This window comes from Chiroxiphia lanceolata, chromosome 1 (genome assembly GCF_009829145.1).
Source record: "Chiroxiphia lanceolata isolate bChiLan1 chromosome 1, bChiLan1.pri, whole genome shotgun sequence".
Classification (NCBI taxonomy): Eukaryota; Metazoa; Chordata; class Aves; order Passeriformes; family Pipridae; genus Chiroxiphia; species Chiroxiphia lanceolata.
The window spans coordinates 99,209,730-99,229,405 of NC_045637.1; the positions used below are offsets into that span (position 1 = coordinate 99,209,730).

At 40.1% G+C, this 19,676-nt stretch overlaps 2 protein-coding genes across 11 annotated transcripts in view; both read right to left on the reverse strand.

Moving 5' to 3' along the window:
- Positions 1-489: 489 nt before the first annotated feature.
- HUS1 (HUS1 checkpoint clamp component) lies at positions 490-8,550 on the reverse strand. Of its 6 annotated transcripts, XM_032690651.1 has the most exons (9): positions 8,334-8,534; positions 8,006-8,133; positions 7,364-7,540; positions 6,557-6,664; positions 5,523-5,597; positions 3,565-3,664; positions 3,111-3,242; positions 2,295-2,299; positions 490-982 (listed from the first exon to the last, which is right to left on the reverse strand). In XM_032690651.1, the coding sequence occupies exons 1-9, from the start codon at positions 8,413-8,415 to the stop codon at positions 947-949; spliced, it is 843 nt and encodes a 280-aa protein (XP_032546542.1). In that variant the 5' UTR covers positions 8,416-8,534; the 3' UTR covers positions 490-946. The 6 variants fall into 6 exon arrangements, with proteins under 6 accessions (XP_032546542.1, XP_032546534.1, XP_032546526.1 ...); XM_032690643.1 differs by having other exon boundaries at positions 492-2,299; positions 8,422-8,550; XM_032690635.1 differs by having other exon boundaries at positions 492-2,299; positions 8,334-8,532.
- Positions 8,551-13,453: 4,903 nt separating this feature from the next.
- Positions 13,454-19,676, reverse strand: part of ICE1 (interactor of little elongation complex ELL subunit 1) — a 46,229-nt gene continuing 40,006 nt past the window's right edge. For all 5 annotated transcript variants that reach the window (XM_032690153.1, XM_032690187.1, XM_032690169.1 and 2 more), the window contains 4 exons: positions 18,967-19,157; positions 17,478-17,584; positions 15,238-15,336; positions 13,454-14,335 (listed from right to left, as the gene is read on the reverse strand). In XM_032690153.1, coding sequence (XP_032546044.1) covers positions 14,154-14,335; positions 15,238-15,336; positions 17,478-17,584; positions 18,967-19,157 — 579 coding nt within the window. In that variant the 3' untranslated portion in view covers positions 13,454-14,153. The remainder of the gene's footprint in view (positions 14,336-15,237; positions 15,337-17,477; positions 17,585-18,966; positions 19,158-19,676) is intronic.

A 19,676-nucleotide genomic window follows, 5' to 3' on the forward strand; every position in this document is an offset into this window, starting at 1 on the left:
CCCGTAAAACTGGGGCACAGGCTCATAAACCAGGCAGGCAGAACCGTGGTGAGAGCAACAACTCCCATCTGAAGCCAATCCAGGAAATCCAAACGCCCATAGGGCTGGGCCCAGGCATAGTTTAGGGGAGTACAGGATGACACAGTCAGAGTTGAAACACCAGCTGTGGGCCCATGGATGGGGGCAGTCTCCCTGGTGAGACTGGTTAGGGCCATTAAGGCCCAATACTGTCCTCAGGGCTCTGATGACTGGTTCACAGTTGACAGCTGGTTTAAACCTGAATAAGTAGTATTTTTCCCTCTGATCAGGATGGTCAACTGGATGGCAGGTCTGAGCTGTATCCATGTGCTGTACTTATCGACGAGGAGGGTAAGAAAGTACTGGGGCTGGAGAAACTACATCTCTGTTGCTCTGTCTAGCCTCCTCCCCTCCAGAATATGAAATGGACATGTCACTGCATACTCTTGACATGTACCAGCATTACTCTCATATTTATTTATTTATTTATTTTAAAAAAAAAAAGGGCAACCAGTTTCTTGTGATTATAACTTCTAATCACTTTTAAAACTACCAATTGCAAAGCCTGCACAGAGGTCATTATTACTAGTTTTTATACTATACCAGAAAAAGTAATTTCCATCAGGTTATATTATACACATATTTTTCAAACAGAAATGCAAACATTTCAAAGCCTACCGTCACAGTGCATGTTCTGTATCGCATTCTGATAGTTTTTTCCCTCTCCCCAGGAAAAAAACCAGGAATATTTACCACATACCTCTTACCATGCAATTCCTGTAAGCTGGAGTACACCTACTTTGATCTTACACAGATTTTTGGCGCAATTGAAGCTGCCCATGAAAACTAACAGCATTTGGAAGATGCCTCCTGGTTAGTCTGATGATAATAGTGAAAGAAGGCAAAGAAGCGTAAGATCTCCAGACCACTACCTCTCTTTCAGCCTTCTCCTGACCCTTTGCATCTGCAAGAACAAAAGATTCATTGCTCCCTTACCCTCAATGCCCTTTGAAAAAAAAAGAAAAAAAACCAAACAACCAAAACCCCAGCACTTCTGACCATGACAAGTTACTTCCCAGTAGAAACTCCCAGTCACATTTGGCAGCAAAAACTCACTCACTATTTCTAAAACAACTAAAAGCTATATGGAACATGTCCAGATAACAAACAAATCACACATGGAATAAGGAGGAAAAGACCTCATAAGATAACCAGGAAGTAGAAGAAGGGGCAGTACTCCCATGAATGAGACTTAAGTCTTGCTCTTGGCTGCTTGGCATGAGAGCCTAGATGCAATCTCACCATGTCTGACACCATGACAACACATATTGTACAATGCTTTCCATCTGAAGAGGGAAAACAATGTGATTCACAGATAACTTGCCCTTTATTTCACACCAATTGCCGTGTTCATGCATGTCCTCATATGACCTTCATTTTGTACACAGATTTTCACTGCCACATTAGCAAAGTAATCCAGACTGTTTAGCTCATCCTCTTAGGCCAAGAGCTAAACAAAGAGTAAGCACAGAGCTACTGAGTTATGTTGGAGCAAGTCAGATCAAAAGATACAACCAGGTAAAAAGAGATGCTGCTGAACTGTTGGTGCTCCTTAGCATCTGTTATATCTTGTTACTTGCTGGCAGTCAGATTTCTGCTGCACAGCATTTAACAGCATCGAGTTCACATACATCGCTACTGGAACAGAATTCAATTTAGTACCACTTCAGGAGGGCTGTGTGTACCTGTTTAGGCAAATACCAATCTGCAAACCCTCCAGAGGGCTCTCCTGCTCCATGGAAGTATGATGGCTTGCTTAGAGACCTCTTAACTTGAAGCTGCATTGCCCAATACCAAATACACACAGCAGCAGCTCCAGAGATGGAGCTTTATGTTTTTTGACAAAACCAAAATACTTCATTGCCATCCCCATAGCTCAAAGCATCCCAAAAGCACATTCAAATTTCAGTTTTGTTTCCCTTAAGACTGCAATATGCCAGCTTCCCAGAGGTACACCTTTCCAAAACGGCTTTCTGGATGAGGAGGTATTATGAATAATTTCATATATACTGAAATAATGTCCATCTGATGGCTGCTTCTAACAGTGTATCATGTGAAAATACTCCAGCAATTCAGGAAAGATTTCAGACTTCATGGAAAAGGGCTCAGGTTGGAAAATGCTCAAGATTCCAAAATATTCAGGCAAGTGCTGGAATAAAATACTGAAGTGAAACATCTTCATGCAGCAAGATGAAGTGGACAATTCTTTTACTTACAATATCTGTAAAAGAGAAAAAGAATAAAAAACAAATCCATCCTAAAGCAGGAAAAATACTTACATCTTCTACAGAATGCCACCATAAGAATACGATGCTTTTACCACTTCTGACAGAAGGATGACTAGATATATTCAGGTCCTTGAGGGTTTAGGAAGCATTAATAGTCTATGAAAGCTGATATCAAAAAGCAAATATGTAATAGGTATAGGTTTATAATGTTATACCCATTATTTAAATCTTCCTTGGGAAATTCTTAGCATCTGCACTAAACGATAATACACAGATGTTATCAGGAAAAGCATATCGAGTTATTAAAAGAGAATATAGACCCCTGCATAGCCTTCTGCTATAAAGTACATACTGTTTCTATGACTAGAAACACAAGCTGTATAAAAAGCATTTTGGTATTAGAATCAATGTAAGAAGGCATCCAAAGGGGAAAAAAAAAAAAACACATGACAGTAAATTCCAGTTTCTCCACTAGAACCTAAGGACTTTAAGACTTCCAAAAAATAATACCTCAAAATAATAATAAAAATAACAACTTCAAAACAAAGACAAGAAGACACCCATGATTTGTCAGTCTGATTATTCAACTTGATAAAAGGGCTTGACTTATTTTATTTTTTTTTCTTCCCCAAATGCCTTAAGTCTGAAGCTTACTGCCTAAAAATATAAATATTAAAAGTCATCAGGTACAATAAAAATAGTCGAGTTTTAAACAGACAAAAGAGAGGATATGCTGTTCTGCTGAGACTACAAGTACAGCAAACATCCCTCCTTGGAGTTTGCAAACAGAGCTGCTGAACTTACTGCACAATGCTTTTGTAGGATTGACCTGCTGTCCAGCAAGCAGCTGCTGCAGCTTCTTGATGTCTATGCGTGCCTCAGCCACACTTTCCAGATCTCTACCTTGAACAGAACTTTGACACCCATCTTCTGATGCTAAAAGCATAAGAACACAACACTTACATAAGGAGTTTCAACACATACAGGGACCCAACTGAAAACTGCTGAAGCATTGGAACTAAACTGGCTTGTTTTTCAGAAACAGCAGTGCAAGGAAAAGAAAGCTGAGTTTTCCTACAAAGCTGTCAACAATATTGGAAGAGATTTCCCACCCCTCTAAACATGAAACAGCCATAGGCCACATTTTCTTTTAAGATTTCATTTGAAGACTTTAAAGTACTTGATGCTATTTTCTAAAGAATAAAAAGTAAGTACTGTTATAATCAACACACAAGAGGTAGCAAACAGAGAAACATACCCCAGGGAGGATTTCCCAGGTCTTTAAAATGTGTTGTTACAGATACTAAGTCAGTTTCTATTTTCAAGTTCATTTCTCCACTCAAGTTTGCTTCAATCACCTGCAACACAATCAATCTCGATTTTAGGCAACCCACTTTTACACTGCAGAATTACAGAAGAATACAGTTCAGTTTTGTTGAAATACAAGCTTCCAGAAGCACTTCAGTGCAGGTTTGAACATTCAAATGTTCAGCTACAAAGTGTATTTCTCATCCTTCCTGTATGAATTATCCGAGACCAAACTCTCAGAAATTATGAAAAGAAAGAAATTTACTTGCCCTCCAGTACTTTTAGAACAAGTATTCACTTTGGGAAATTCATGTGCTGATAAAAAGGCTTTAGAAATGAGAAGCTGAATCTGAAGAAACGCAAGAATTCCTGCATTTCCATTCAGCATTTCCACAAATAGAAAGGCACCTCACAGTCTGTACGACACGCACAGAATATGGGATGCACCATGCAGTTACAGAGCTGCTTTAGAAAACTTAAAGACAACCACTGCATCAGACCAGTAACTCTAAGAAGGACGCTGAACCACTAGAAATCCTGGAAGAGTGCTGAAAGCTTTCAAATTCCATCCTAACCAAGTGTCCAGCCAGAAGGAGACTACACATGACCTTAGGCAAATCCCAAGCAGATCAGAGGATTCCTAAAGCATAACTAAGCACTTCATTTCTGTGATTAGAAGAATTCTCAATAATTTTTAAAAAGATGCATCACAACCAAAATCTCCTATAGAATGGAGATGCCAAGCTCCCAAACAATGGGCCAACTATCTGAAATTACTTCTAAAAACCCATTTTGCAGCACTGATCTTGACCAGTTTTATTACCAGGATGCATCTAGCAAAAATAATTGTGATAACTGATGTTTTTGTTCTTTAATAACATGAAAGCAAGGCACTTAGTAAAGTGGGTATGCCCAGTGTTGATACACTACCTCTTCTGAGTGCTGCTGAACACTAAATTCAATCCCATCATACAGCTATCCAATGTGAGAAAAGATCCTTAGCTCTGGAAACAAAGCCCTGTGCTTAATTTTGTGTAGGCATTTCCATTGAGGACATGGGGGAAGAAAGCAAAAATTAAGTCCCCCAAAAGACTGATAAAGAATAAGAGTTTCAAGTGTATTTTCAGGATGACTGCCACTTGCAAAACTGCCAGAAACCCAGGGTAATCTCTCAACTCTTCCAAGTCTGGAAAACTGAGACTGTCCCAATTTCAGGATTGTCAGTTAACAGAAAATGTCCTATTTATCAAAACTGGTATAAACAGCACCAAAACCAAACTATTTCAAAGCTCTACACTTACTAACTTCCATGTTAATCAGTTCTGGTGACTGTGAGCAAAAACAACTAAATAAAAAACCCAAAGCCTTTTTATGTCCAACTGCAGAGGGGTTCTTTTGATGGAAGGCACTCCAGGACTCCAGAAACCCAGAGTAGACTGGAAACTCACTATGTCAGAGCCTAAAGCACAGTCTGTCATCCAGGAGCTATTAGCAGAATTTCCTTTAAATCCTACCTCAAGTTTACCTAAAGTTCATTCACACACACACCTAACCCAAGACTCACTCTTCGTTTCTTTAATGAAGTCACCTGGAAAGTCTCTAGCCAGCTTCCTGAAGGACTGTAAATTCTTATCAGCTACAAAGATGGCTTGTAGCAACACGATGCCATGTTCTTTCAAGAGTTCAGTACAAAGAGTATCACTTTCTGCGAAGCTCTTCAGTGTAAATCCTAAAATAAATCCCATCATTCTCTTCAACTTCACATAGTCTTCAGGTGCCTTGATTTCAATGTCTGTCTCATCCCAAAATAAGATATAATGTGGTGTCACCAGTTTAGGCAACAGTGAAATGTTATGTCCCTGATGAAGTAAGGTCTGTAGCATACATATTTGAAGTGCCTTAACTTACAATGAAATTGCTGAGATTCTTCATTCTTTCCACAACACTCTTCATTGTTTTCAGCACTGGTAGGTAAATACTGACCTAGAAAGACATAAAAACTTCATTTGCACAAGTTTTTCATGTGTGTCTGGGATGTGACACATTTATTTTTCCTTTCAATTCTATCTTAGTTTGGACTGAATTATCTATGGCTTGCAGGATGCACAATATTTATCTGAAATCAGCAAATGTCTCAGAATGGAGGAACTCTTTCCCATTATACCAACAGGCAACTGCACTCTAGCAATTGCTTCAGACATAATGTTCCAAATCCGTGTTCAAAATAGAGACAGGTTTTTGCAGGTCAGATGCTCACATGAACGTACACCTGTATAACTAAGTAGTTAATAACTATAGCCAGAAAGGAAAGAAAAAGATTCCCATGATACTGCATTCATTTCTGGAACTGCAGCAGTGTAAATCTGAAATAACAGAACAAAATTCTTCAAGTTTCTACTCAGTTGTATGTCTTCAAAATTTAAATACTCTTAACTTAGAGGTAACAGGCATCCACAACCTCAAATAGGAGCACATTTCCACAAAGACCTTTCCTTGCAACTCTGCTAAAAGTCACAAAAGACATAGAGATGATATCTAAAAATCTAAAAGGCGGAAACACACATATCTCTAACTCTGCCAGGTAGGCCATGAATTTCAGAAAGAACAGATTATTTGGGCCATTTGGTGCTGAAACAGCTGAAACAGCCTAAAACTGTGTGGTTTAGAGACATTCCACTCTAGAGACATGCAAGTCCTTTGCTCCTCCCTTCCTCCACTCTGAATATCACAGAAAAAAACTGGTAACTATCTGCTCTGTTTTCACAAGTTCTGGATTCTCTTGTCAAGACAGAAGCCATGTTCCATCCCTCTCCAAATCTGTAGCCTCCAGTTTTCCCTCTTTCTTTTCAATTCCTTTCCAAATCCCAGCAGTATACTCTGTAGCAGTAGCATTCCAATTGCAACCTCCCCTTTCCATACAGAATATAAAAACAGAGGCTTACATCAAAGTCTGGCATAGTGGGCTCTCTGAAGTCATTCCATATTCTTCTGGGAATAACCCCCACAGGAATGTCATGTGTCACAATCCTACTGCTGCTTGATAAGGATGGCTTGAGGGAAAGAGATGATGCTCTTGCAGTTAAAAACAGGACTTGAATTCCAAATTTAAAGCTTTCAGACCCACTGTGGGCAGTAACTACGTGTCCCAGACATCAGTTCCAGTTTTCCCTAGGTTCCTCTCAATATGCTCTAAAGAGGACTTCCCTTTTGAATGAGGAAAGGTTTCTGAGGTATCATTCGTAAGTATATATATATATATGTATGTATATATGTATGTATATATATATATATATATATAAAAGATATCCTTAGACCTGAAGAGGTGAATCAGTGGTGTTACCAACAACAACAAAAACATCAGAAGACAGCAGTTTGAAATGCAATGTCAGGATAATCAAATGCAAAACACTAGAGCCAAACACTACACTGAAACCTAATGGCTTCAATAAAAAGGCAATAATCCACAGAAAATATAGAGAATGAAGTAATGGAAAGAAGAAGACATTAGAAAAAGTTGTTTCAATCGCATAGCTTTCATTCTTCCTCCCCCTTGCCTTTTGGAAAATACAAAGCTGGTTCTGTGTGCTACCAACCATAATGGCAAGAAAGGCTAGTGAAACGGAAAATAGCACAATTTTTTTTCAGTTTTCTAGAATTACACTAAAGATTATCATTTGATCTTAGGAAAAGCACAACTTTAAAGAATTAATTTTTCTTAATAATGAACATAAAAACATGGTTGCACTTACTAACTCCACAGCAACTCTGAGACAAGGACAGTGTTTATTAGTCAGCTTGATCTTCACTGCCTTAGCACTGTGGGCAGTTTTTAATGCTCTTGACAGGTTCTCAGGCACCAACTCTAAATAGATTTCATTGTGCTCTGCAGCTACTCCTTCCATCTGAAATTCATCGAAGAAATTCCCCTACAATTTTTGAAAGTTGGGAAATAAAATAAAGCAAATGAGAGGGGCAAGTTTTATCCATCAGACCTTAAGCCTAGAACTGCACAGGAACAACAGGAAACTCTCCTCTGCCTGGCATCATCTGCTGGAATCAAAACAGGCTGCATAAGCATGAAGGCTCATTGCTTCAGGCTCTAAATCTATTTATTTTCTCGTCTAACACGTATCAGTCTACAAAACAGTGAGTTACGCTTTCCTGTTTCCAGTTTTGGGCAGGCCCATGTGGGCCAGCACACACCAAAGCTTTACAGTTGAAGTGACAATTGAGACAAAGAGGATATCTAACCTGAAACGCCTGTGACCAGACAGGCATTAAGAGATCTGGCACACCTCAGGTGAGGGCTGCAAGAAATGCCTCATACACCAAACCTAACTGCATGCTCTGGTTTTCAACACCATGTGATTTTTGAACTTCCCTGGGCTCACCTGGCACAGCTCACACCACATACTCGCGCCTCCATTTGCTACTTTATCGGAGAGGATGAAATACAACTTGCAGACAGTAAGGCGCAGGGTGCACGTCTTGGTTAACTTGGAGATTGTGTTAATTACACCTGCCGGAGGGAGGGAGGGGGACGTTACAGAGGTGACCGCTCCACACACCCCGGTCCCTGCGGGACAGGGGAGAAACCCTCAGTCTCCAAAAATGCAGCTCGTGCTGCTGCGGAAACTCTCAAACACCTCGGGGCAAATGAAAGCGCCTCATGCTGCCGCCTCCCAGGAAAGGCCTCTGGGCCCGCGGCCCGGTCCTCACCTCCCTTCCTCTCCCCTTTGCCCGGGAAAGCCGAAGCCAGCCGCTTAGCAAGGCATTGCCGCCCTTCAGCCTGACCTGCCATACTCACGGCTGAAGTTGTTGAGGCAGGCGAGATCCACAATCTTTGCCCGAAATCGCATGGCGGCGCGACCCCCGCTCGCCGCGGCAGCACCACCCGCCGCTGACGGCACGGCTGGGGGCGGGCCCGGGCAGAAGGCGGTCAGAGAGGGAGAGTGCTCTGGCGGAACAGTTCCTCGCAGGCAGAGGGCAGTGCATGCGGTTTTGGATGCGCAGTGGCGGCGGGCAGGCCCCTGCGGCCTTGCACTGGCTGACTTCTCTCTGCAGCAGCGGTTCTCGCAGGCAAAGCTGAAAAGCTCACCTCAAAGCAAAACCTCTTGGCACTCCCAGCACATATGTCTAAATTCATCTGTATTGGTCCCGCCCCCGATGTCTCGAAGAATTTTCTTCTTCAAATCCAAGGGACCCCTTATAGCAGACACCATCAGCCCATGGCAGGGGATAGGCCCCCACACTACCATTGGGTGCAGAACTATGCCCAACATGAAGCCATGGTGAGGGAGGAAAGCAACAGTCAGTGTAAGAAAGCAGAGCAAACTAAGCTTTCTCTCGGGCCTTTCCACTTACCCATTATTAGCCAGGCCACCCAGAAAGGGCTGGCCAACTGGGAGTGTTTAGAGAAAGGCATTCTCTATCAGACTGGGTAGCTTGTGCAGACAAGCTCCATTTGCCTGGCATTATTTCAGCTTAGTGCATAATGTGCAGGGGTTTATGCAGAGGCTGGAATAGTTCAAGTGGTGTATCCCAACATTTCACACAGCAGTCCTTACCAGCTGATAGCCAGTGAAAGCAATTCCATGACTGTTGTTGATGTTTCTTTCTTATGTCAGCTCTTACAAGAACACAGATAACTTAAGGAACTGAATAGTTTCAAAGTTTTCTGAAGATACTACTTTTCCTTTTTTTTTATAAATATACTAAAAAACCTTCTACTTTTTGTTTTCAGAACCCAACTATGGCACTCCAGTGCTCAAAGCTGTTGCTTGAGTTCAGGGTGACTTCTCAACAGAGCACACTGAGATTAAATTAAGTGGCCTAGACTTTTCTACACTAATACATGGGTTTTTTTCCCCCACCTATTTTAAGTTGAAACAGTCATGGTTTAGCCTTGCCTGCTTATCAATCCTATCTACCTCCTCTGTGTTCTACCAGATGGATGTCAACAGAGCACTTCTTTCGGAGTGGTGAGCATTTCCTTTCTGGAGTACTGAGGGCAGGAAGAAAATGTAAGCTGTTTGCCTGACTCTACCATCTTAGTCTTTAGCCATCAAGCTTAGAAATATTTTTAAAATACTGATGGCTTCACAAAAAGTAGAATAGAATGAGATGTGTTTCAACTCTGTTTCTAGTGAGAGAGATAGAAATTAACACTGCAAAACTTTATTTTAAGTTTGTCTCGTTAGCTATGCTGTAGATCTTCATTGTGGCTTCTTTAATTTGCTCAGTTATATTATTTATATCTGTTATCCATTTAGAAACCTCTATCTTATGATTAAGCACTTAATTAAAAAGGACTAGGTAATCAGGGAAGAGATGCAGTACAAGAATTTGTATAAATGTACTTTTAAAATTTTACTTAGGCAATGTGTTGAAAGCTGGCAAAAGAACATGTATACTCAGATTAATATCAACATTTTTCATGCTTCATATTCCAGTTAATCATTTATATGCAAATAACAATTACAAAATAAACAAGTCAGTCTAGGCAATATGAACTTGCTATAACTTTAAAAGCAGAAAATAAGAAAAAAAGAAAAAAATAAATGGCAAGTTCTTCAGTGCTGTGGCATTTCTAGGGAATTTTCAAATGTCCATTTCCATTTGAATACTAGGTTAGCCTTCTCAGATCTCTCATTACTGAGGGGTTTTATATATTTTCTGTTACTTATATAGCTCCTTTCTAGACTTGATACCACAGTCGGTTATTTCCTCTCTGAATTAATCTCCTCTACTTTCCCATTCCCCTCACCCTCCCCCCTCCGCTCTAAACCGGGCAATTTCCAGTCAGGTCAAATAACCACAACCTGTGTTTCTGTGCTTCAAAAGCAATGATTTTATATGTTTTCCCCTAACCTTAACACTAATCCTAGTCCTAATCCCTGTTTCTCAGCCAAACCCTAAACCTTCTAACCCTAAACTCTTATCCAAATTCAAATCATAGAAGAGACTTGTAGAGTAATAGAAAGAATTGATTTGAAAGGGACCAAGATCATCTGATTCAACCTCCCTTGCCATGGGCAGGGACATCTTTCATTAGACCAAGTTGCTCAAGCCTCATCCAACCTGACCTTGAAAACTTCCAACAAGGGGGCATCCACAACTTCTCTGGGCAACCTGTTCCAGTGTCTCGCCACTCTTATCATAAATATTGACTTCCTTGTGTCCAATCTAAATCTACTCGCAGTTTAAAACCATTACCCCTTGACATGTCACTGCAGGTGTAAACAAAGAGACTCTCTTCTTCTTTCCTGTATAATGAAAGGCTGCTATAAGGTCTCCCTAGAGCCTTCTCTTCTCCAGGCTGAACAACCCCAACTCTCTCAGCTCTTCCTTATAGGAAAGGTGCTCCAGCCCTCTGATCATCTTTGTGGTCCTCCTCTGGACCTGCTTTAACAGGTCTATGTCTTCCTTGTGCTGAGGACCCCAGAGCCGGATGCAGTACTCCAAGTGGGGTCTCACTAGAGCTGAGTGCGAGAATCACCTCCCTTGACCTGCTGGCCACAATTTTTTTGATGAAGCCCAGGATGTGATGGCTTTCTGGGCTGCAAGTGCACATTGCCCACTCTTACCTAATTTGTTACCCACCAATATCCCTGAGTCCTTATCCATAGGGCTGCTCTGAATATTCCAGTCTGTATTGATATTGGAGATTTGCCAACACCCTTGCAGGACCTTGCACTTGTCCTTGTTGAACTTCATGAGGTTCACACAGGCTCACTCCTGAAGCCTATGAAGGTCCCTCTGGATGGCATCCCTTCCCTCCAGAGAATCAATTGCACAACTCATCTTGGTGTAATTAGCACACTTGCTGAGGGTGCACTTAATCCCGCTGCCTGTGTTATTCATGAAGGTATTAAGCACTGTTGATCTCAGTACAGTCCCTGTGGGATACCACTTATTACTTGTTGCCAGTTGGACATTGAGTCTTTGACTATAACTCTTTGGATGTAGTCATCTAGCCAGTTCTTTATTCATCTACCAGTCCATCTGTTAAATTCATCTCTCTCCAATTTAGCAACAAGTTGTTGTGGGGGCCATATCAAAGGCCTTGCAGAAATCAAGGTAAATCTCATCTGTAGTTATTCCCTTCTCCACTGAAGCATGATTAGCCCTTGGTGAAGCCATATTGGCTGTCTCTAATCACCTCCCTGTATTCTGTATGTTTCAACATGTCTTCTAGGAAGAACTTCTCCAGGATTTGACCAGGCACAGAAGTGAGACTGACTGGTCTGTAGTTCTGAGGGTCTTCCTTTTCACTCTTTTTAATAATGGATGTGATGTTTCCCTGTTTTCAGTCACTGGGGTCTTTACCTGACTGCCATAACTTTCCAAATATGATTCTCTCAAGACCATAGGATGTATCTCATCAAGTCCCATGGACCTATTTATGTTCAGGTTCCTCAAGTAATCTTCCTCTAACCCTGCCTTGAAGTTTGGGGTTGGAAGAGGGATTACTGCTGAAAACTGACATAAAAAAATTTTTTAGTACCCCAGCCTTCTTCATGTTGATTGTCAGTAGCTCTCCTGTCTTATTTACCGCAGTGTGAACGTTTTCTTTAATATTCCTTTTCTGATCAACGTACCTGCAAAAGCCATTCTTATTCTTCACATCCCATGCCAAATTCAGCTCCAGCTGTCCCTTAGCTTTCCTGATCCTATCCCTACACATCCAGGCAGCATCCCTGTATTCTCCCCACAATACATGTCCCTTGTTCCACTGCCTGCGCATTTTCTTCTTACACTTTCATTTGGCTGGAGGTCCTTACTCAGCTGTGCTGGTCTTCTCCTTTTCCTGCCTTGTTTCTTACATATGGGAATCGAAAGCTCTTTTAAGGAAAACATCCTTAGAAAGTTCTTTTCTAATCTATCACCTGGATTAAGAAATTACCCTCAATACACTCAATTTAATGCAGTACTACCACCGTTCTTGTCTGGCTTTTTTGCTTAAAAGATGAGAAAACTCCCTCATGTATTTCTAAGCCACCTGAAATGGGCTATATTTGTACGTTTTCTCACCTCAACCTTCTCCCTTTTCACTCCTTTCCAGCTAAAGTTTGAAGGTTGCAGTTTGACCTCTCTCAACCTACTTAACACAAAGGGCTGTTGGTTATGCATTGACTACTTAGCAATGTCAGACTTTCACCATATGGGATATTCCCAGAACTAAAGCTAACACAGATGAGGTGGTAATCTCTTGACAAATTTACAAATTACAACCAGCACAGGCCAGGACAGTCCTGAAACCATGCACTGCTAGATTGGTACAAAATCTGTGGCCTTTAGTCATGGCAAAAAACATATTTACAAGACTACAGAGGCTGGGACTACAGCATGTTGAGTAAAATTACTGTTCCTGAAGCAGAATTAAATAGATCCTTGCATAAAAAATATCCTATTGCTTTTCTGCATTATGTGAAAAACAGTTAAAATTGTGGGTACTGACAAGGGGCAGATAATTCGGGGTGTATGCATTTGTGTGTGAATTTCTGAAACTGAACTTCTGAACTAGGCACAAACCCACTACAACTGAGAACCTGCATTAGCAAAGCTCACCCCTTCACTTGGTTACAATCACAGAGTGAAAACAGATGTTTTCAATGTTTTTTTTTTAAGCTACCTCCCAAGCCCTCAAAGCATACCAGTAAATTTTGGAGAGATACAATATACTCTCTTTCCAGTGGCCAGAACTGCAGTTATGCGGAATTCATTCAGTGAAATTACCTCATCAGATAATTCCTGCCTGCCCCTCAAAGTAGTGTCTATATAAGCTAGAAATAACAGTTAATTCTGTGTTATTTAAACAGATCAACAAAAACACAAGGGTGTTTTTCTCTTTTATTATGAAAGATACAAAAACAGAGTCTAGTAAACTACCATTACAAACATGAACTTTTTTTGAACCAAATCTCTATTTACATACAGAAAATTTCCCAAGTGGAACAATACCAAATGTGAGACACACTAGAATACACCATATATACAAGCTGAGAGATTTAATATCTCTGTTATTCTATACATGATTGCTATAGAAAAAGTCAATTCCTACCTGTTTTGCACAGATATTTTAAGTTAAGTTTATGAGATTACCCAAGCAAAATAAAGTTCTGCTATCTGAATGGTTACTTTATAAGTAGAGTACAAAATAATAGAGCTAGGTTTCCAAGTCAGGTTGAATTTTCTGTTGTGTCAAATAGCCATACTCCAAATTGATGGAAGGAAAAGAATGAAAAGTATTACTGATTTTTATTGACATCAAACCAGAAATATCTCAGAAGGTGAAGATGCACTGGTTTTCAGATCACTGAAAAGTAAATATTTTAATTTATTTTTTAAAAACTCTTCCCTCAAACAGAAAAGCCAAATAAAATACTTGAGCTTGCTTTGCATGATCAGACATTCTGTTTAAAAACATGAAATACAAGAAGACACACCACTTTGTATTAATACAGTTTTTAACTGGAACCAACTACTGCTTAGTTGGTAAGGCACTTCTTCCTTTAGATCAGTCCACTTCCCTAGATTTTAGTATAGCTCCATTTCACATAGAGAAGTGATTTCAGCTATGCCACTTATGACAGCAGAAGGGATGTTGTTAAGAACTGTTGCTCTCCAAGCATGGATGGCCTCAACAATACCTTCTGGATTGCTTGAACTCAAGTCACATAGTGAATATATGGCTGCCAGCTGCACACCCCAGGGAACACCTGCAAAAAGTTAACACAAATCAGCTCATAGAAACTTTGATATGCAAGAATGTTTTTGGGAATTCTGAATTTAAAGAAACTATTAGTTCAAGAACTGGAAATAAAACACATCAGCAACTGTGATGTCTAAAACCAGAATGTAGCAAGATGACAACCTACACACAAATTCCATAACATTTTATACTAGCACTTTTCAGTCTTCTCTATTCAGCAAGTTTTCAGCATTCAAAGGGCATAAAAGAGTTGAGTATCTAGTGATTTTACTCCAGTTAAGAGTGATCAGACTTATGAAAACAGTCAGGTTGACACTGAGTCTGAAACAGATACAGACATATACCACTTATTTGGAAAAACTTGAGATTGCAAGGAAGAAAAGCTATACAGGTGGCTCAAAACAGCTCCCTAACATCGGCCAGTGCTTCACTGCAAAATGTACTTGACATCCAGAATAACTGAGCAATGTCGATCTCTGCTGCCCTAACTGCCTTGCTTTGTTTCAGTCAAGAATTTGGGCTGTCTTTCTCCCATACAACATCTTGCTAGCAGTAAGCTTCAGCATGAATTGCTCAGGTAAAAAATCAGCTATTGCTGCTCAAGTTAAGATCACCCTTTAAATTCTCTAATGTAGCTATAGGCTCTTATATGAAACAGTCTAATTCCAAGGTGGCTAAAACCATCTCCGAATTGTTCTCTGTCTCAAACAGAAGGTAATACTGTTAATACTTCATTAACTTTGGAAGAGAAAGGGACTCAAACTGAAAACTGTTTGACCTATTATGCACTAACATAAACTGCAAAACCACGCTGTTTTGGCATATGTATCTCAATTTGTGTTATATACTGGCACTGGCAAAACTTCGCATTGCAGGTATTACACTAAAGTTCCTCAAAATAAACATTACCTTCCTCTTTTGCATGCTGTACAAACAGTCCAATTACAGAACTAATATTCTTCACTGCAGCAAGATATCCTTCCTTCAAACCTATTTGGCCCAATCGACCTGAAAGAAAAAAAGGGTTATTATGTATCTGACTATTTAGACAGTCAACTTCCTAACTTGTAGACTTCCTGATTGTTGAAGTATCAACAGAAAATACAAATTTCAATTACAAAAAATAGTCATTCTTGTTACCATGTTGTCTTGGGAACAACAGTTGTCCTATTCCTTTTGTAACTAAACACCCCAAGGCATTTTTCATCAGATTGATCCAACTCCCACAGGTTTGTAGGTTTTAAGTGTTAAAATCATAAAGAATGCAATTTTTGTTTAACAAACAATATTATATAGCTTACATGTGGAAAATATTTATTGAAACTCAAACTATATCTATGTACCTCAAATGCTTTCTAGATCCCAAATAAATTAATATAACTTAAAATTACTATGGTATTATATTGCATATAAAACCTTATTTTTATACATGTCATGGTTTGAGATACCCCAAAATCCAATTCCCTAGCTCCATTCCCCCTCCCACATCTCAACCCAATGTGAGATGGGTTTTTCCAGACAAAACACAACCAGACTCAGAATGGGGGAAGGGGAATATATTACAATGACTGTACAAATAAATATTATAACACATTATACACATGATCACAACTATCTCTACCATGACATATAGTATTTACAATGGATCAGATCTCTTCTCCCCTCCAAATAAAAGTCCAGGAGGGAAAGAAGGACAGATCCCTTCCAGTCTCTCAGGGCAGCAGCTTCTTCAGAGTAGCAGTCTATCTCTCTCTCATGCATGCAGCTGTTGCTGGACCTCTGCCAGCACTCACGAGGGAGGTATCCAAGCTCCCTCGGGCCCCTTGACGCAGGCAAAGGGGTCTTCCTCCGTGGACTACGTCACCCCAGACAAAGGTCGTTCCACCACGGTCATATCACGAGATGCAGGGGGTCTTCGTGACGGTCTGGTATCTCCAGGAGATTCAAGCTCCTTGCAGGGCCTCTGTGCCCTGTCTCAGGCTGCGAGCTTCTTTGTAGCTTGCAGCAAGGGAGGGCCCCCAAGGCCAACCTACCACACCGTCCTGGCTCAGCTCTCAGGACAACTGAGCTTCTCAGCTTCTCTCTCTCTCTCTCTGTAGTGCTGCATGTCCAAAACTGCTCTCCAAAATAGGAGTCCATGTCCCTCTTCTCCAAGAGGGGTCTTAAGGGAGTTTTGAGGGGTCTGGAATCAGTTCTTACCCCCAAAAACTCTGTAGAACTCAGCTACTGACTCTCTTTTCCTCAGCTCTCCTTCCAGGAGTCCCTTCTCTGGTGCTGCATGTCACTGTTGCTCTGTCTTATCTCTTCTGGCTCTCTGCCACTGTTTCTCCGGTCAGTGCCGGCTGCTGCTTTCTCCGGCCACTGCCCACGATGGAGAAAACATCTCCCGGCGTAACTACAGACACTTAGCCCAATCTAAGACTGTTCCAAGTCTCTGCAGTCCCCCCCGCCGGGGGCTGGGAGGCCTCAGAGGCCCCGAGGGGCTCAGAGCCCCTTCCTAGTGGCTCTACAACATGGCTACTTCTTCTAACAACCCAAACTACAACTCGTCTCTTCCAGTGCTTGTGATATGTTTACATTTTTGCAGGAGCGCCCATTGGACAGAACTTCAAAACTTCCAGGGGTTTTCACCCCTTGGGGTCTTACCACTTTCTTAGCCTCTGGGGGAAAACAAGATCCAAACCACTACAATACACTTTGCGATAAACCATATGGCATGAAGCTGTGTCAGGGGAGGTTTAGGTTAGCTATTAGGAAAAGGTTTTTCACTCAGAGAGTGGTTCAAGAAGCATTTTGACAATGCTCAGGCACATGGTGTGATTCCTGGGGCTGTCCCTCTGCAGGGTCAGGAGTTGGACTTTGATGATCCTAGTGGGTCCATTCCAATCCAGGATTTCTATGATTCTATATGTAGCTACAGATTATTTAATTTTAAATACATAAAAGATGTTGGTATTTGTTATCATGAATCAGAGTAACATCTCTCAAGACTTAAGTACCTGATTTCCACAGGCTGATAAACAGAAAAGATCTGCATAAAGATGCAGTAAAATGCAAAAATACATCAACTCACTTTCCAGGCAGTCTGACACTTTCAAAGGACATAGTTATACAAAGCAGAAGTTCAACCAAGAATTTGGATTACTTACCAATTAGCCTGAGTGTCAGTGCTATAACACTATCACGAATGGACTGAGCAGTTTCCTGCCCCTTTCTCTTCTTTACCCAATTATCCATAGAAGGCCAAAGCACTTTGCTGTGAAAGACAAATGAATTTGAAAATCTGATAGTGCATGAAGGGATGGTACAGTATTCATACAATAATGAAGGCAAATGGTTCTTTTGTTTACCACATATTTCCATAGCTCCACTTGCATCTTTACTTCACCTTCTAGGGAAACTCATAACACTCCAAGCATCCACAAAACTGAGTAATGTAAAGAAGGTTTTAAACCCAAACAATCAAAGCTAACTGTTGGATGGAATCGTTCCTGTTCAGGATAGGATTCATGTTCATCTTCTATTCATTTCCCTGCAACATTCTACATCTCTACTGACTGTAGGTAGACTGACTTCATAGATATATATGAAATTGTGTTACTTCCAAATGTCATGCTGAAATGTTCTGTAAGTTTCTTATATGACTAAAAAGTCAGTTTGTATGTTACAAGTAGGATCTGATGCTTGTTTTTAAACATAAAAGTACCCAAGACTTTTTTAGTCTTTAAAAGGATGCCAATAGACCTAGTTACCTATTATCAGCACAACTCCACACAATCAACTCTGTATGGCTTTAATTAAACTGACATACTGAAGCTAATTTGTACTAATTTAAAAGTATTTCACCAAAACCAACTTCTTTACTATTTGAAAGTAATGGAACTTGTACAAAAGACGACGATGATTGTAAGTTATTTGCATTTACTTTATAATCAATTATTATGTTATGTCAGATAAAGAAATGTCCACTACATTATGAAACCTCTAGAAAATCAGGGCTGTCAGATCAGTGTAGGTGTCAAAATGAAATATTTCAAAGCAGGTTAAATATGGTAGCAGTCCAGGTACTGGATTATAGGTTGAAAGAAAATTCAAGACATTGAATCTAGCTATTATAATGATTTTAGAATTAAAATCAAACTGAAATCAGGATAGTACACTAACGCATATGGGTACATTTCACTTTCAGCACTGAAGGAGTGCTATTTACATATAGAAGTTCCACCCTCATTTTTTTCTGATGGGGGGAGAGGAATTCAACAAGTAATTTTGGAGGAAAACAATAATTTTGCCTCACTGACAGACAATCTCAAAATCTTTCGTAATCATCCACATAGAGCTATTTTGAAAGCAATTCTTTACTAGAATGGTTCAAACAGGGTTCATTTCTTGGAACAGTACTATAAAATCCTACCTTTCCTCATTGATCATTCATTCTATCTTAAAATAAGGCACACAAAAACAAGAGTCTAGGTCTCATCAGGTTAAAACACCCTCATTTCTAAATATGTATCCAATATTTTATTACTTTAAAAGCTAAGTCATAGTGAATTTGGGGGAAAAAAAATCACCACCAAAACCAAACCACAGAAAAACCACATACAGGAAAACATTTGAAAGAACTGCTTGCCACAATACCTTATAACATTGTCATGTGTCCAATCCCACTTCAAGTGAGAGCAGAGTAGATCAACAGCAAATATGTACTGCCAGGCATCTTCACTCAGATCTTCTCCATAGTGCTCACTCAATTGAAATTCTACTTTTGTACATGACTGCATTTCTAAAAGCAGGTTTGAGACCATAATACCAGCATCTAAAGAGGAACTCTGGAATTTTAGAAGGTAATCACCTTAGTGCATGAAAAGTTACCAGCCGAGAACCAAACTCTTTACATACTCTTTGATAGTGACGGTACAAAACATCTTATACCATAAATCCAACTTTTGGTTTGAATTAACACAAACAAATAGAGTACAAGACCTTCAAGTACTCGGTATTTTTCCTGACGCTTCTACTAAAATGGGAGTTGGGAAAACCCCCCCTCAAACAGCAAGACCCACAGACTTCACGCCCACTGTCTTATCTCCTACAAGTTGGGGATTTTTGTTTCTCTCAATACAGCTTTAAGGTCAGAAGAGTATTTTTCCAATGCAAGAAGATAAGACTAATACTTCTCGCTTTCTAAATAATTTTAAAATTTGCTACTGTTATTCTTCATTAGGGGCTAATTTCCAAGCAAGTACTTTCAATAGTTGAGGTAGTAATAACTAAAAACATGCCATATGAAACAATTCTGCTAATTAAATAGCTAGGGGAAGAAGGAAATTTAAAAACAAACATTCTCT

What these genes read in the sequence shown, in the direction of transcription:
- HUS1 (XM_032690635.1), bottom strand. Translation starts at nt 8,415, where the DNA reads ATGGCAGGTCAGGCTGAAGGGCGGCAATGCCTTGCTAAGCGGCTGGCT. An exon ending in TCAGAGTTGCTGTGGAGTTA is followed by an intron (nt 6,665 to 7,363) that starts GTAAGTGCAACC and finishes CTTTCCCTCAAG; the next exon opens with CCATCCTTATCAAGCAGCAG. An exon ending in TCCTACAAAAGCATTGTGCA is followed by an intron (nt 2,300 to 3,110) that starts GTAAGTTCAGCA and finishes TCTCTTTTACAG; the next exon opens with ATATTGTAAGTAAAAGAATT.